At 49.3% G+C, this 17629-nt stretch overlaps 1 protein-coding gene across 1 annotated transcript in view; it reads left to right on the forward strand.

Annotated features, from left to right (window-relative positions):
* Window positions 1–15000: 15000 nt before the first annotated feature.
* The window catches only part of Rptor (regulatory associated protein of MTOR complex 1), a 332581-nt gene continuing 329952 nt past the window's right edge, over window positions 15001–17629 (forward strand). Inside the window, exons 1-2 of the mRNA XM_071604063.1 lie at window positions 15001–15117; window positions 15739–15982. Of these exons, the coding sequence (XP_071460164.1) occupies window positions 15821–15982 (162 nt within the window). The 5' untranslated portion in view covers window positions 15001–15117; window positions 15739–15820. The remainder of the gene's footprint in view (window positions 15118–15738; window positions 15983–17629) is intronic.

Here is a 17629-nt window from a genome sequence, read left to right on the forward strand (position 1 = left end):
GTCGAACAGATTTCTGTTTTTTAAAAAATTACCCAGACTGTGGTGTTTTGTTACAGCAACACAAAATAGACAATGCTATGGCATGGAGGGATTTGAAAACAAGGTGGAATAAGCCAGACCCAAAAGATGGATATTCCATCATTCCACTGAGTGCAAGATCTCTAGAACAGTTGAACTCATAGAGACAGAAAGGGGAATGTGTGTGGCCAGGGGCTGGGGGAGAGGGAGTTGTTTAGTGGGGACAGATTTTCAGCTTGGGAAGATGAAGGAGTTGTGGAGGTGGATGGTGGAGATGGCTTCACAACCATGTGAATAAGCTTAATGCTAATGAACTTTACACTGAAAATGGTAATTTTTTTAATATTTATTTTTTTAGTTGTAGTTTGACACGGTACCTTCATTTATTTTATTTTTATGTGGTGCTGAGGGAACTCAGGGTCTTGCACATGCTAGGCGAGCACTCCATTGCTGAGCCACAACCCCAGCCCCAAGATGGTAAATTTTGTGTTATACATGTTTAACCACGATTTTAAAACATGCTAAAATGTAAGAAAAAAAAAAAAGAGGGCTAGGGTTATAGCTCAGTGGTAGAGAGCTTGCCTGGCATGAGTGAGGCATTGGGTTCAATCCTCAGCACCACATAAAAATGAATGAATAAAGATATTTTTAAAAGAATAAGAATGATTTGCTCAAAATATTAGTAGTGTTGAGGCTGAGAACTCTGGTACAAGTTGTATGTGACAAGGTGTTGTCTTAGTTCATTTATGCTGCTATAACAAAATACCTGAGACTGGGTAGCTTATAAAGAACAGAAATCCATTTCTTAGAGTTCTGAGACAGGGACACCAGTCCCAAGATCAAGGTACAGCAAGTTGGGTGTCTGGTGAGAGCCTGGTGTCACTTCCAAGATGGCAGCTTGTTTTAGAGGGGGGTCCTTGTCTGGGAGAGGAACAGAACATCCTCTCTCCAGCCCTTTTGTAAGGCCCCACATGTTAGGAAAACCAAATTCTGCCCGCTGTTTCCATGCTGCAGTCAACACAGAAGAGCTCTGTGACCCTGCAGCAGCGGACGGACACTGCTGTCCTCTGATCCAAGCCAGTTCTGACACCATCTGCATGGAACAGGTGGAAGGCTCAGGCCCCAAGACTGCCCGCCTGCAGAAGCAAGTCACAAGTCCCAGGTTGTGCTTCTAGCCCACTGGCTCTAAATGGAGGTGCCAACATCTCCTCTTCAGGTCCCTCAATTTGCTGGAGTGGCTCACAGAACTCAGGAAACACTTCTTTTTACCCATTGATTTCAAAGCACATTACAAAGGATAGAGATGCATAGGGCAAGGCATGGGGGTGCAGATCAGAACCTCCTGTGTTCAGCTCTCCTGGAGCTCCCGAGGCTGTCCTTGGGGTTCATGGAGTCTTTACGGGACATCTGGTGCCAATCGATGGGGGAGGGCTTCAGCATCCTTTCCTCCCGGGCACTGGGCAATGAGAAGAATATTGTGAGCTAACTGGCAGATGAGGTTAGTCTGGAAATGTTTTTATGGACAGCAAAAGGCGAAGGCAGACTGTTTCCACTCCAGCTTCCATGACCTGCCACGGACAGGGAGTGATGAGCCAGGATCCATGGAAGAAATCCACAGAACAGACCACGACATCAGAGGCGGACCCTGCTCACGAGGCTCTCGGGACCTCATCACCATTTTTTTTTTTCAGTGTTGGGATGGAATCCGGGACCTCACACATGCTGGGCAAATGCTCCGCCACCAAACTGCATCCCCAGTCCTTACTCACCTCCTGAAGGCCCACTTCTTAACGTTATCACATTGATGATTGAATTTCAACATAGATTTCTGCAGGGACACTGTCATTCAAACTGTGACACCAGTCTGGCTTGTATGAGTAGCTACGACGACCATGCTGGGCCATCTCAAGCACACATCACCCAAATATCACAACATACAGCAGTTCCCCAAAGTCTCCCCTCCTGCCCCACTCGTACCCACAGGACCTGCAATCCTCATTCCAATGACAGGTGCCTGAGTCAGGGTTCTCCTGAGGCACAGACTGATGGAAGATGTATGTAGATATGTGCTCATTAGAGGAAATGGCTTATGCAGTCGTGGAGGCGGAGAAGCCCACAGGCTGCCTGCAGGCTGCCGATCCTGGATGCCAGAGGCCTTGGAACCAGGCAAGCTGATGATGTAAACTGAGGCTGAAGGCCCAAGAATCCAGAGGTCATGGTACAAGTCCTGGAGTGCAAAGGTCTGAAACCCAAGAGGTGTCCCAGCTTTAGGACAGACAAAGGGATCCTTCCCACTGCATTTTCTTTTTTAAAAAATATTTATTTTATTTTTTTTAGTTTTCAGTGGACACAACATCTTTGTATGTGATGCTGAGGATCGAACCCGGGCCGCACGCACGCCAGGCGAGCACGCTACCACTTGAGCCACATCCCAAGCCCCCCACTGCATTTTCTTTAAGAGAGAGAGAGAGAGAGAGAGAGAGAGAGAGAGAGAGAATTTTTTAGTTTTCGGTGGACACAACATCTTTGTTTGTATGCGGTGCTGAGGATCGAACCTGGGCCGCACGCATGCCAGGCGAGCGCACTACCGCTTGAGCCACATCCCCAGCCCCCTTCCCACTGCATTTTCATTCCATCAAGGCTGCAGCTGATGGGACAGGTGAGCCACAGTTAGGACAGATTGTCCCACCCAAGCTCAAGTCTCCCCTGTGGACACCCTCCCAGACGCACCCAGAAGTAACGCCTACCAGTTCTCTAGGAATTACTTCATCTACTCAAGTTGACATGCACAATTAACCATCATGACTTGGGTTGACCCATGTCCCCAAGGAGCTGTGCATGAGCTCGACATGCAGGAGGTCACCAGGGAAGGCTCTTATCTTCCTGCTGGCCAGCTGTGGCTTGATATTCTACCCCAGGACTTCCCAAGGGACAGCCTCCCCCATCAGGACATTCAGAGGAGAGCCAGGGACCATGCCCCTGTGCTTCTTGGGACATGCCCAAGCTGTCACTTGACACTGTGCCACACTGTGCCACCTGGTCCCAAAGCAGCCCAGAACCACCCCCTACCCCGCCCATCTCCTGCAGCAAATGTCCACTCCACCTGACTGCCTGTGCTCCACTGCACACGGCAGAGCCACCTTCTGCTCACACCAACATTAATCCCCACCCCTTATTACCAGACTGTCCCCTCCTAGATTAGTTACAACCATAGCCCTGTACGTGGCTGTAGAGCACAAAGACACAGGGGTGGTCCGTGCCTTGCAGGGTCCAACTCCAGTGGGTGGCAGGGATGCCCACCCATGTGCCCTGGGTTTTCAGTGCCTGAGCCGGAAGCTTGGAATTGCTCTTGGGTCCCCTTGGCCTCCACCTCCAGCCAATCACCCATGGATTCCACCTCATCTGTTCTCAAAATAGTCCAGGCCCCACCTGTTCTTCCCTCCCACCTCAGCCCAAGGCTGGGCTGGCATCAGTTTATCTGGATCACCTTGGAGACCCCCAAACGGTTGTTGCTGTGGGAGATGGGACTGCTTTGTTTTGGGGATGTGGGAGTGATGGTGGCGGAGGGCCGGCCTCGGCTCGGTGTTAGAGCCTAGCCCCAGTGTCCCCCGCCTCCTGGCTGTTCTCTGCTCGTGGCACTGGCCAGAGAAGCCCCTTGGAGAACACAGTTGACCCTGCGCGATTCCCTGCTTGGGATCCCCGGCAACTCCCCTTCCCTACAGGCTGCCCACTCTCTAGCCCGCCTGCCTGCCCCTCTCCAAGCGGTCACCAGCATCCTGGGCCTTCTCTTTCCTTCCTCAGGGCTTCCTGAAAACTGCCCTCTTCCCCAGTGCTGAGTGGATATACATCATTTCCTCAGCCCCCTCCCCCATTTGGGGTGAGGAGTCCCTTCCTGGGGTCCCGGGCCTTGTCACACTGAGCTGTTGTTGGAGGCCTATTGTTCCTCTCCCTTCTAGACTGGAACCACATCCAGTTGATGGGATGTGAGTCTCCCAAACACCTGGGCTCAGCCTGTTCTAGAAGTTTCCATTTCAGTGTTCCAGCCATCAGTTCCCCTTTGGTCACTCATCCAACAAACGTGACCCTGCGGCGAAGGCAAGAGAAGCGCAGACCACGGCCACCGGCCCACCCTCCCTCACTAGTTCCCTCTCACAACAAACGGAAGTGGGAGATGGGCCGGGCAGCAGTGAGGGTGGTGCGGGGAGACGAGCAGGAGAGGGGGACAGGGTAGTGGGTCTTTGGGGCACCCGGAGAAGGCTTCTCTGCATGGCATTGCGAGCAGCGACCGGGAGGACTGACAGAAGAGCTCGTGGGTACCTGGGAGCAAGTGCCCAGGCCTGGAGGTGGGAGGGGCTTGCCTGGGTGTTCCCAAAGGGGTGTGGAGGTCAGTGTGGCCAGAGCTCAGTGGGGCAGTGGAAGGTCAAGAGTTATGGGTCAGATGCTTAGGCCTTGGGGTGACAGTGATGAGCCCTGAGGATCCCTAATCTGATTTTAGCTTTAAAAACAGTATCAGGGCTGAGGCTGTGACCCAGTGGTAACTAGGTGCCTGCCTAGCACATGTGAGGCACTGGGTTTGACCCTCAGCACCACGTAAAAATCAATAAATAAAGTAAAGGTATTTTGTTCATCTACAACTAAAAAAATATTTTTTTAAAAAACCACTTTACAAAGTTCTTACCACATTCATTGTCTCTTTTGTCCTCAATGCCAAGGGCAAGCTTTCCCCCATTCTGGAGATGAGAAAACTGAGCTTCAGACAGGTTAGGTGACTTTCCCAAGGACTCAGAGCTCGTGAGCAGCAGCTTTGCTGAGCTGTGGGTCTCACTCCCCTCCCCTCCAGCCCTCCCTGAGGACTGAGGACAAGGCTGACTCCCCTCTCCCACAGGCCAGGACAGGGTGGCGCCAAGGTCAGAATGAGGGTGGTGTCTTTATTTATTTATTGCTCCTGAGAAATATAGCCTTCCCCCTGGATCTGGTTATACTGAGGTCTCAGCTAGGGCCCGGGCTACAAGCCGAGGGTTCAGTGGGTGGTTGTGGCTGTGCTGAAAGGCTAGAGGAGAAGGGAGCCCAGGTGTGCCCTCTGAGTGGCAGACTGAGACCCAGACATGGGGCACGGTGAGGCTGTTAGCCTTGGATGTTTTTAGCTGGATGATGCAGCTTTTGGTTCTAGAAGTTTCTGAGCCCACCTAGAGCCCGGCTCATCTCTGTCAGAAAGACCTTCAGGCTGGGGATGCAGTTCCGAGGTAGAGGCCCCAGTTCAATCCATAATCCTGCTTGGGTCATAGGTAGGCTCCTGGAGCGCCCTGGGGGTGAGAGGTGGAGGGGATGCTTTAGGAGGCCCCCAGGCCGGGAGGGGAGGCTCTCTCCTGGGACTGCTGTGGCTTGGGCAAGTTGGAAACAGTCACCTAGACCATGTTCATGGTGTTTGGAGGGGGGCCTATGGAAGGTAATCAGGATAGACGAGGACCTGCAGTCCTGTGGTGGCAGGGCGGCTTTGTAAGGAGAGGAAGAGGGACCCAGCTGTCTCACTTGTTCCATCTTGCCCTGTGACCCTGTGTCTGGCAGGGACCTTGCTGATGTGGCTCCCAGACCTTGAACTTTCCAGTGATCAGAACCATGAGCGGAATAAACCTTTATTCTTTATGAGCTACTCAGACTGAGGAATTCAGTGACAGCAGCAGAAAACCCCGTAAGGCAGGGGCGCTGTACAGTGGCTGCGCGCTGCCGGGCGAGGGGGGGCCGTGTCTTTCCTGCTGCTCCTCCCCACCTCTTTGGGGAGCATGAGATGGAAGAGGCATAAAAATTCAAACTGTACTCAAAATAAATGAAAGGGAAAGATATATTTAAGAAGGAGATAACCATAGCAATCACTTTCACTCAAAGGTAATAAAAATAAGTATCACAAACATAAACTCAGAGACGGAGGCTGCGGTCCTCGCCAGCTCTCCCTGCCACGAGAGAACACATTCCGGGGAAGGCAGGACTTTCAAAGTCACTCTTGACATATCCCTCTGATTAAAAACTAGAGAAGGGAAAATATGGGAGGAAGATGGAAGGTTATGGGGAGAAATAACGACCACAACTATGACAAAAATTGAGAATACAAATTATACTCACAGATTTCTCCCTGGCTGACAGACGTCAGCCTGGGATGGATGCCTCTGGTAAGGTGGCTGGTATGAATAATTCACGGGGGCGGGCTCTGGTCTCGGCACGGAGTGTTCTGATGGGGTGGCACCGATGGGATGGCTCCTGAAGCTACCAGGCTGCGTTCAGCCCCTGCAGCCATCTACTGGACCTGCCATGGTGACAAGCGACCCAGACAGGACTCAGCAGCGGCAGCTGGGCTGTCTGCAGAAGCCACCAGGCCTTCTTGCTGGGACATTAATTTCAGATGGATAAATGGAAATTTTTGTCCTCTTTACTTTTTTTTTTCTTTCCTCGTTGCTTTCTGATATTTGCCTTCTGCAAGAGGAGAACCAGGAGCTAACGACTCCCAGACAAATGTCCCTAAATCCTGCTTTTCGGTGTCATGTGATGGCTGCCTATTGCCCAGTGAACACCCGTGGCCGGCCCGGCTCTGTCCCCAGCCCTTTGTCCAGGACACGTCTTTCTTTAGCTGTGGTGGATGATGTGGCTCCTGAGCACCGCTTGCAATTTCTGAACCTCCTCCGTGGGGGACACTGCAAAACAGAAATAAGACGTCATTGTTCACTTACCAAATTTGCAAAAATCCCGATAATAGAACTAAGGAAGGAAAGCAAACCCTAAGCGCTGGGCTCTGAGAAGGCGGGATGGTGGCAGACTCTCACACTGGTGTGTTTGCAAACTGGATGATTTCTTGAGGAAGTGTCTCAGGAACTTCAAGATGTTCATGTCTTTGGGGCTGAGGGCATTGCTCAGGGGTAGCCTGCTTGCCTAGCATGCATGAGGCCCTGGGTGCCATTCCCAGAAAAAAGTTTATACCTTTTGGTTGTTGTGGGTGGAACTTTGTCTCCTTACAATACACATCCAAGCTCGAACACCAGGCTGTGATGATGGCTTCATGTGCAAACAGGGTCTTTGCAGACATAAGTAAGGTACAAGCCAAGATGATCGAGGGCGCCCCTGGACCCAACATGACTGCTGTCTTTATGAGAAGAGGAGAGGCGCTGGGCCCGATAGTGCACTCCTGCAATCCTAGGTGCTCAGGAGGCTGAGGCAAGAGGATCTCAAATTCAAAGCCAGCCTCAGCAATTTAGTGAGGCCCTAAGCAACTCAGTGAGACCCTGTCTCAAAATAAAAATAAAAAGGGCTAGGGATGTGCCTCAGTGGTAAAGTGCCCCTGTGTTCAATCACCCCTTGTACTAAAAAATAATAATAATAATAAGAGAGAGACACAGAGGGGGAGATGCTCAGGAGAAGCCATGTGACGACGAGGCAGAGGTGGCAGTGATTAGGATGCCTACAACAGCAAGGACCGACAGAGCCAAGGAGTCTAGATTCTCACCTGGAGCTGGAAGTGGCATGGTCCTGCTGACAGGTGGACCTCTGAATCCCACCTCTACAACTATGAACTTAGAAGGTTGTTATTTTAAGACATTCACTTTGTGGGAATCTGTGTGTGTGCGCGCGCGCGTGTGTGTGTGTGTGTGTGGTGCTGGCGATTTAATCCAGGGCTTTGTGCATGTGAGGCAAGCACTGTAACAACTGAGCAATATCCCCAGCCCCAAATTTGTGGGAATTTTTTATAGCAGCCAATATGCCCTGTTTGACCCTTTAATTTCTAGAAAGAAATCTTGGAAATCTTGCAAATCTTATTGGTATTTCTCCATAGTTAGGCTACATTTCCCAGTATCCCTTGCAGCTAGCTGTGGCCATGTGACTGAGTTCTGACCAATAGAATTCAGTCAGAAGTGGCATTAGCCACAGACCTGACCAACAGAAGCTCTGTGCTCCCTTCCAGGGGGAGCTCCCTCTGGCTGGGTGCAGACTTCCAAGGGAGGAGAGATCCCCAGATGCCTTATTGAACTACGGTGTGGGGAGAAATGACGCTGTGGGTCGGTGTTCCAGCACTCAGCACACCTTGAAAACACAGGGACATAATCAGAGACAGATCTGCTCTGATATTCATGGGCAAGGATGTTCTCCTAGCCCTTGTCATTCACATGGGGTACAAAGTCACTCTTCTTTTAGTATTCAGGTTAGCATGACCCTTTAAATCTCTGGGCATGTATGATTGTGCAAATGGTGTGACTCTACATTGTGTACAACCAGAGAAATGAAAAGTTTATGCTCCATTTGTGTACAATGGAATGAAATGCATTCTGCTGTCCTGTGTAACTAATTAGAACAACAACAACAACAAAAATCTCTGCGCAGCTCTTCTTTCTGGGGTGGCTTTAGGAATTTCTAAGGAAACCTACAGTCTCCCCAGGTCTGCCCCACGGCTTGCTCCATCCAAAGGGTCACTTCTAGCTGTGGTGGCCCGAAAATGTCATCAGTGTGCCTTGTGCAGACTGAGCTGTCCAGGCCATGCTGATGCTTGTTCTCTGAGCCTGAATCTGCCTCCAACAGTGGCTCCTTGGGGTCCCCCTTGCCTGAGAAGCTTAGCGATGCTGCGTGCTCATGCTGGGCCCTGTGTGCTGTGCAGAAGTGGTGAACAAGACAGACGTGGTCCCTGACTTCCAAGAGCTTCCATCTAGCAGGTGGAAAGGGACATTGACACAAATACGTGTTTAATCAGAACAATGATGCGTGCAATGAGAAAAAAGTGGAGGGTCCCAGGAGAACGGGTAGCAGCAGCATAACGAGTGGGTCGTCCAAACCAGGAGATTTTTGAGGATGTAATAAGGTACTTTTGACAGTCATGTTAGAGCAGTGGGTGGACACCAGACTGTCTCAAGAAACCGAGAGAGAACCCAACTTCACCTCTGATGGGCCCTCTCTGACCAGCCCCTCTCAGTTGTTGGCACAACCCTACCAGCAGCCCCACATACACTGCACAGCCTGGACAAGGCGACACAGCACCGCATCTCTCCGTGGCTTGAGTGACTCTTGTCCTTGTGGAAGCAGTCCTCCTGCCTCCTCCAGGGCCAGGTGGGCTGGAAACCAGCTCCCTGCACTGAGTAACACAAGGCTAAGCAGACCTCAAGGACTTGGGTCCCACATATAGAATCACCTGGGAATTCCAGGGTGATATGCTGCAGCATGCTTGTGAGTATGGCTGCGACCTGGGCATCTGGAATGTTAAAAGCTCCCCAGGTGATTCTGATATACAGCAAATTTTGAGAATCTCTGCCATGAGTCAACCTGTTTTGAATCATGGCTCCACCACATATTAGCTGTATAATCTTGGGCATGTTACTTAATCTGCCAGTGCCTCAGTTTCCTCATCTGTAAAAACGGGTACAATAAGACGTTGTGGAGATATATATATATATATATATATATATATATATATATTTAATTTCAAAAAGGTGGTATTGGAGGAATTGAACCAAAGGCCTCTGACTTATGCTAAGCTAGGGCCCCACCACCAAGCTACATCTCCAGCCTGTGCTGTGGGGATCAAGTTAAACATTTTACTGTCAAGTTCCTTTCCCAGAGTCTGGGACAAGGAAACGCCAGAGTGAGAATCTGAACCTAGACTGTGTCTCCCAGCATGAGCTGGGGCTGGTGGGATCCCCAGCTGCCAACAGGCAGCCCTTGCTCCATGCTGGACCCTGTGCTGCCCACTGTGAGGGCTTGGGCCTAGCTAATCCCAGACTGGTCTGAATGGAACCTTCGCCTAGCCCCCACGAGTCGAAGGGTCTCGAGAAAGCTATTTAATCTTCTATGCTTCAGCTTCCTTAATGATAAAGTGGATCTAAAATGGGAGTCTTGTTGTTCTTTGCTGTATGGGGATGGAACCCAGGGCCTTGCACAGGCTAGGTAAGCACTCGGCCACCAAGCCACAGCCAGCCTCTTAAAATGGGAGCTTTTACATGGGATTATAGGAAGGATTAGATGAGTTAATTCTCACTAAAAGGACTTGGCTTCCCATCCACACTCACCAAGTATTAGGTTTTTAATGTCTCACTTACAGGCTCATTTCTCTAATCTCCCCGTCCGCAGAGGCGACGGCTGGGTGAGCCTTGCCTCCTGGGATCTCATGTTCAGCACAGTTCTCGAGAGTCACTGACCTGTAAACACTACGTAAAATAACAAGCGAGGGGTTAAGAGGAGATGGCCATATCATTTGCATTTTCATAAAGGTCTACTCTTATTGTAGGCAACACTATTAAAATAAAACATCATAAAATTCAGTTTGCATTTCTTTATAACAAATTCTCTCAATATAGTCTCGATCATAAAATCCTTCTTTCCCCGCTTTTTTCTCTTGTCTGAACCCTGTCTTTGTGATTCCACCTCAAGTGTCCTGGGCGGGGGGAAGGTTACCACTGCTCATGGAGTCTACACCTGGGAAGGGCGCCGACCTCCATTCTTCCTCCACAGAGCTCCTAAGGGTTGGGGACAGGGGTGTCTGACCCACAAAGTCTTGGGGATGGGACCCTTATAACTGGTCAGGGTAACCGGTCTGGAAGTTAGACTCAGTGAGGACTGGTCTTTGGGCACCTTCTCTTGGAGTTTCTTGCTCTTGTCTTGCTCCAAATTCTGAGCTCCCACAGAGGCACTTCACCACCTTCCACAAAACAGCTCTCAGCGTGGGTGGGAAGGACGGAGCTGGCCCGAGCTGCCTCTGCTCCCTTGCCTGGTGCACTTCCTTCTTGGCTTGGTCCTGTTGCTGGCTCTTTGAGGCTGGGACTACGCAACAGCCCTTGATTCATCCAGGAAGAGGCACCATGCTGGTGAGGGTGATCTCTTTCAAAAAATGGGAATAATGTTATTTCTGCTTGTCCAAATCTACATGCTCATTGTAAAAATAAAATAGACAGGTACAACGTAGAGGGTGAAAATCACATACATAAACATCACAATGCTTTTCCCGGTAGGAAAAAGAGAAAGGGAGACAGACTTGCCGGCTCCGTCAGCCTCGGTTTTGACGCTGAGGCCCATTACCGCCACCCCCTATCTTCTCACTTTGTTGTCAACAAAACATCTGACCCGCCAAGGGGTGGTTTAAATTTTGCTAAAAACAGAGTAATGACACTCAGACAAAAGCAAAGTAGTTTCTGTCTATTTTGGTTTCTTTAACACTAAGCACAGATTTCTCTGGAAGGGGCTGGAGCTGGCTGGTCTCCTGCACGGAAAGCCATAGCTCAGCGAGCACTGGGCTTCTTGACTTTCCTGACCTCCAGTCTCACTCCTCATTCTTGATGACAAAACACATTCAGTGCCCTTGATTGATCTAGCAGAGAACCTGCAGTATTGGAGGATGGATCTCTCCCAGCCTGCCTGCAAAGGGAGCACCTTGCCTGCCGTGGCCTCGTCCTGAGAAGAGACCTCCCGGTCCTGGCTGAGCCTGGAGGCTGTGCACATCCAGAACCCCTCGGCCTTCAGGAAAGGCTGTTTATCTGGGCCATTGATGCCTACTCTTTTCCTGCTGCCACTTTCCCCAATCCTGTTGTATGTGACCAACACTCTCTGGTTCTTTTATTTGTCTCTTGTCTTTTCTTGCTTCTGGTTGCCAAGCTGCTGGGTTTTGGGGCTGGAAGGGGTCATGGACCTACCTTCATCTTGTAAGATGAGGTCCCTGCCCCTATCAGGCAGGTGGAGGGTTATTTTGCTAGTCTGGATCAGAGCTGGGCCTGGAAGCCCTTTCTCCCTCCCAAGCCCAGTACCTGTACCTGCTGTCCACTGGTGGGATGGTTTCAGGGGCACTTGGCTTGTGAACATGCTTAGGAGCATGCATGTCTTGGGAAGTGAGTGTAAGAGGCTCATTAATACCCTCCCCCATTTTCATGGCTTGAATCAGTTCGGGCTTTTTGCTTTTTCTGAGATTCATAACACTTGTTTTCAAGATTAAATTATCTCATTTAGAGGCCTAATGGAAGTGGATGTCCTTGCTTGTGAAGAATTGGAGACATGGAAATTGGACCGCAGGCCCAAGCAGCCAGCTGACAGCATGCACCATGGGGCAGGGATCACCCAGGTGAGAAATATCAGCACTTAAACCTACAGCCTGTCATTGGTTGTAGAGGCTGGGGTGCTCCTCCAAGGACTTTTCTGGAGTCTAAATAGAAGCATCCAAGACCCACCGGAAGGGGGTTTCTTGAAAATCATGATGCCATAGGCCAAGCCCCCATTTGTTTTCTTTTTTGAAATGGGGTCCTGTTTGCTGCCGAGGCAACTCCTGGATTCAAGTGATCCTCCACCTCGACCTCCTGAGTAGCGGAGACGTGGGAATGAGCCAAAACACCCAGCTGTCAAGCCCCTTCCTCAACCTTCAGGCTGGGAACGGAGCTCTCACCAGCCCCTTCCTGGGTTTTACCTGAATCACAGTTGGTACCAGAAATACCCTTAGAAATTAACCTTCTTCATGTTCCTCATGCTTTGGGGGGTTTACACTATCATGAGTATTACCTGAATAGAAAATCCAGACCCTGAATTCCTGTCTTCTTGCTCCCCCCGATTCAGGGGTTCTGGGGTGAATCTGGGCATGTTTATTTTTAAACAGTTTTCTGGGTGATCCTGATCATGGGCCATGTTTGGACTCTCACAGGTTCATTTACAAAATCAGGAGCCACTCAAGCAGGAACAAACTTTATTTCTGAACTCCACCAGCACACTCCACATACGCTCCCGGGGAAATTGCCGAACCACACACGCAGCGTTCTCCCGGGCCACACTACACCAACAGCAAATCCCTCCTCTGGAATTCCCTCCTACCGCACTTCCCCAACCAATGGGAACTCTCCGGGAGTCCCGCTAGAGCTCCAAAGTAGCAGGCCCAGGCGGACAGCAGGGGTCTAATATCCAATTGAATGCAGATCTTAACATAATCATATCATCTCAATGGCTTGCTGGCGTCACCTTTCAACCCAAAATGCCATGCATCATTCCTACTTGGCTATGGCTCTCAGCAACTTACTACCTAAACACCTAATGCAGTAGGTGGGTCTCCCAAAGTCACAGCATTTACAGGCAAGGAAACAGAGGAAATGGGCTTTCCAGAGACAGGAAGGAAAAGCACCTGACTCCGTGCCATTCTGAGGATTGAACCCAGGGTCTTGCATCTGAGATGAATCCCCAGCATTTATATATATATATATATATATATATATATATATATATATATATATATATATAATCTTCAGTTTCTTTTTTTTTGGTTGTTGTTGTCAATGGATCTTTTATTTATTTATATGTGGTGCTGAGGCTCGAACCCAGGGCCTCACACATGTCAGGCAAGTACTCTACAACCGAGCCATGACTCCAGCCCTAAATCCCCAGCTTTTTTTTAAAAAAACTTTTAACAGGGTCTTGCTAAGTTGCTGAGGCTGGCCTCAAAAGTGTGATCCTCTTGCCTCAGCCTCCCGAGTCTCTAGGATTAGGCGCATGCACACCACACCTGGCAGGAATAGAGGAATTGCTTTGCTGTAGCTGTGGCTTCCTGCAAAAGTGGCTGGGGCAGAGCTACCTGCAGCCCAGGTTGAAGGAAGGGCCCTTGCCTGCACTGGTACCTGCTGCAGGGTTACAAGATAGGGAGGGGCAGGATGACAAGGCACTGGCAGGAGTTATTTTCATGCTTTTGGTGAGAATAGGGTCTTTCTGGGACCCTGCAGCCCAGAAGCCTCTGCCCTGACTATGCTGCTATTCTATCTGCCGACAGAAAGCAGGGGAGGGAGGGTGAAGCCCCCTCTGGTGTTTTGATGATTGCCCTGAGTTTCAGTGGTAGAATCTGGCTCTGTGGGATGTATAACTAAATGAATATTTGAAATGGTAATTAATGCAGGAACTTTCATTAACCACTTGTTATATGCTGGAACTGTATCATTCACTCTCATGTTGAAAGGGGCACAGTAGGATTTTGACAGGGCCTGTCACATTCTGTGAACCAGAATGTGTCCAAACCAGGGAAACCACCCTGAGAAATGGTACCTGTTAGAGACCTGCCTAAGGCTTTAGATGAGCCAGACTCACAGGGGCGCTTGCACGGTAGTCATAGAACCCATCAGCGTAACACTGGCCTGGCACTCACTATACAGTAAGCACCTTCACCAGTTAATTTTACCCTTCATGATGGGTAGTATTATCCACATTCTGGAGTTTAAGAAACACTTCTGAGCTAGTTAAGGGTCATAGAGTTGGAAAACAATATAGCCAACTCTTCAATCCAGCTGGCACCAAAGCCTGCAGAGAGGAGGCTCTATTCAGTGGCTCTATGTGCCTTTCCCTAGGCATCCTGGTTATTCAAGGCAGGACTGCTTGTTGCATGTGGCTTTATATTCCCAGCTGCACTAGCACAGTTCTAGCAAAGCTGACTGAATTGAAACAGAAAAATGAAGTCCCAAGGGACTTGTCTCCATGCACACAAATCTACAGCTTCCATCGTTCACATGCAAAGCTGTATCAAAATAAGAATAAACTGCTCAGAAAATAAAATGGATTAAACAAAAAATTGCATCCTATACAATTTTTTTTCACTTGGTTTTCTATGGAAAAATTAAAAAAAATATGATCGACACTGTGGGATACCGTGTACCAAAAATAATTTTTTATCATATTATCAATGGTTCTTTCGGAAGCTTTCGTTGCCCTTTCAAAACCTGGAAGAAGCAAGGTAGTCGATTCATTTAATTTAGAAGCGTGTACCTCCATCTGAATAATAAAAACCTTTTTAAAAGAAGTAATTCAACGGACATAGTTTCACTCGTACGACTGACTTTCGCAGCCCGTATCTGCAGAAGAAACGGCGGTGAACCAACGAAAGTGGCACCGCGGTAACCAGGGTAACCGGATGGGAACTCTGGATACTCGTCCGCGTTCTGGGAAGCGCGGCAAGAACGCTCCCAGAGGCTTGGCCCGCCGGCCACGCCGTAGACCGCGGTGCACGCCGGGCCTTGGCAATATGGCGTCCTCCTGGATGTGCTGATGAGAGGAGTTTCACTGTAGCTCCAAGCCAGAGGGCAAAACTCCCCTAGCGCAGCAAGCCCAGGTTGCCCGTTCTCTCCGCAGGTCGGTGTCGCCCGCTTCTCGGGTCTCGTTCTCCGGCAGGAGAAAGCCACGGGGCCGAAGGCCAGCGCCAGCCAGGCCGCGGGGACCCAGGGCTGAGGAGCCGGCCGCCGGCGAGCACGATGGGCCGGTCCTGGCTCCTGCCGCAGCAGCTCCGGCGAGTGCGGGACCCGCAGGGCTGAGACTGCTCGCGCGAGACCCGAGGCGCGCCGAACCTGTTCCCCTCGGCCGGAGGCCTCGGTCCGGTTGGCGCAGTAGGCGAACCCGCACCAAGGGCGGGCGGCCTGCGCGTCCCTGTCCTCGGGTCTGCCGAGGCGTTGGAGGCCGAGAGCGGGGTCATCGCGAGGCCTGGAGTCTCTCGGCCCTTGACAGCTGGGCTCGCAGCCCCTCCGGGAGCTGAGAGCCTCGGACGAGCCGGCGCCGCCTGGGACCCCGGTGTGCGTGTGTCTGTGCGGAGCTCCTTGGGCTGCCCCACTTGCCACCGGCTCTTCCCTCCCCACTTCGACTTCCCGCGCAGAGTTAAGAGAAAGGGTCCCGGACTTTTTGCTGAATAAGGATCTCCGCAAACTCTCCATTCATTTATTTTCCGACCCCCCCCCCCCCCGTTTCTGTATCTTATTTCAGTAATCCTGGTACACACTAGTTTTTAAGGCTGGAGGTTCTCGAGCGCTTGCTGCCAAGGACTCCCCCACCCCCTCCCCCCCTGATGGAGTCCGAGATGCTGCAGTCGCCCCTTCTGGGACTCGGGGAGGAAGACGAGGCCGATCTTACAGATTGGAACCTGCCTCTGGCTTTTATGAAAAAGAGGCACTGCGAGAAAATCGAAGGCTCCAAATCCTTAGCTCAGAGTTGGAGGATGAAGGATCGGGTAAGTGGATTCTCACGGCACCCCTTGCACTTGGTAGTTTTTCCAGGGAAGAAAGTTCAGACGTAGAATGAGTGTCGCTGAGAAAGTGCCAGTATTATTCCCCCAGCCCCCCACCCATGTTGCAAACCAACCAAAGAGCAAAAACTATTTGATTCCAGTTTTTGGTTGAAAATGGGAAAGGTTATTTTGATTAGCTGTTATTCACTGGATGGAAACGAAATTTTAATTCAGACAATAAAAATTAAGCAAATTAAAAAATACAGCTTTGCAAGTATTACATGTTCTTTGATATACTTATTGCTGTTAATACTTAGAAGAAAGACAACTTGGAAAAAATTTTTTCTTACCCATGTAGTGTTCAAGTGGGGTGAAGTGCAGAAGTTTGGTACAGTTATGCCAGGAAACTGGGAGACTACTGGAAAAGGTTTAACTGGTAACAAATTAATGCAAACTTCTTTTAAAGTTTCAGTGAGCTTCATCCTAGTCTTCTAAACTTTACTCCCTATATGTGGTTTCTTGTTGCTGTAACTTGGACATATTTTCTCCAGTGGAAATTAGGGAGTCTGGGGTGTGGTGGGTTAGCATTTGGGTCTAGGTCTTAGGAGTTCTCATGGTGTTGGATTGTGGACAGTGACTACAAGTAGGTGGTAGGTAGGAAAGGAAACAGTCAATTTTGTTGAATCTGCCTTTCACCAACCCTTACCTATTCCCTGGTCTCCAAAGCAAAAGAGTGCTAATATATCTCACCTGTGTACACTTATAATATGTCTTTTTATGGTTTGTTTTCCTTTAAGTTGCTTTTATTTGTGTGAACATTTCAGTGGTATAAAAGGAAAAGCTAGTCTGACAGTGTGTGACTTGCTCTAGGCTTATGTATATTTTTATAGAGGATTATTGTTTTTTTTAGTATATGATGTTGAAAATATACAGGGGCACTTGACCACTGAGCCACAACCCCACCCTTATTTTATATTTTATTTAGAGACAGGGTCTCACCGAATTGCTTAGCGCCTCGCTTTTGCTGAGGCTGGTTTTGAACTCGCAATCCTCCTGCCTTCGCCTCCCAAGCTGCTGGGATTACAGGTGTGCGCCACTGAGCCTGGCTCAGTCACTCACTGTTAACCAGTGCTTCATTTGTTGTTTTTGGCTTACTTTTGAAAGGTTAGGAAAATTTGTTTCATCCAAAAGCAGTTTAAAGAGTAAAGTTGGTCATTGTGAAAGGCTGTATAACTCTATCTTATGGACATCTTTAGTACTAATTATATAGTTAAAAACATTTGTGGTTGCTATGCATATATGGAAAGAAATTTATTTTAAAGCAACTCTTTAATTTTTTTCCTGTTCTACTCAAAGAGCCTTCTTATGTCATTCTTTTGAAATGTAGTTCCTTTTGCTACATTAAACCTATGCTCAAACTTTTTTCAAAACTGATTAATGGATATATTTTCGACCTTTTAGTTTAAACATTAATTTATAAATGGTCAACATCCCCTCAGAAGCTCTTATTAAGAAAAATAAGGATTCTGTGAATCTTAGTAACTACCAAGATTGCTATTTAGAAAAGAGCAGGTGAGAAGGTTTGCTGTTTGTGACCTGCCCACGTGCACACACATTTGTGAACGGCCCAACATGCATGTAAAGGGCATG

Source organism: Marmota flaviventris, chromosome 17 (assembly GCF_047511675.1).
Source record: "Marmota flaviventris isolate mMarFla1 chromosome 17, mMarFla1.hap1, whole genome shotgun sequence".
Lineage (NCBI taxonomy): Eukaryota > Metazoa > Chordata > Mammalia > Rodentia > Sciuridae > Marmota > Marmota flaviventris.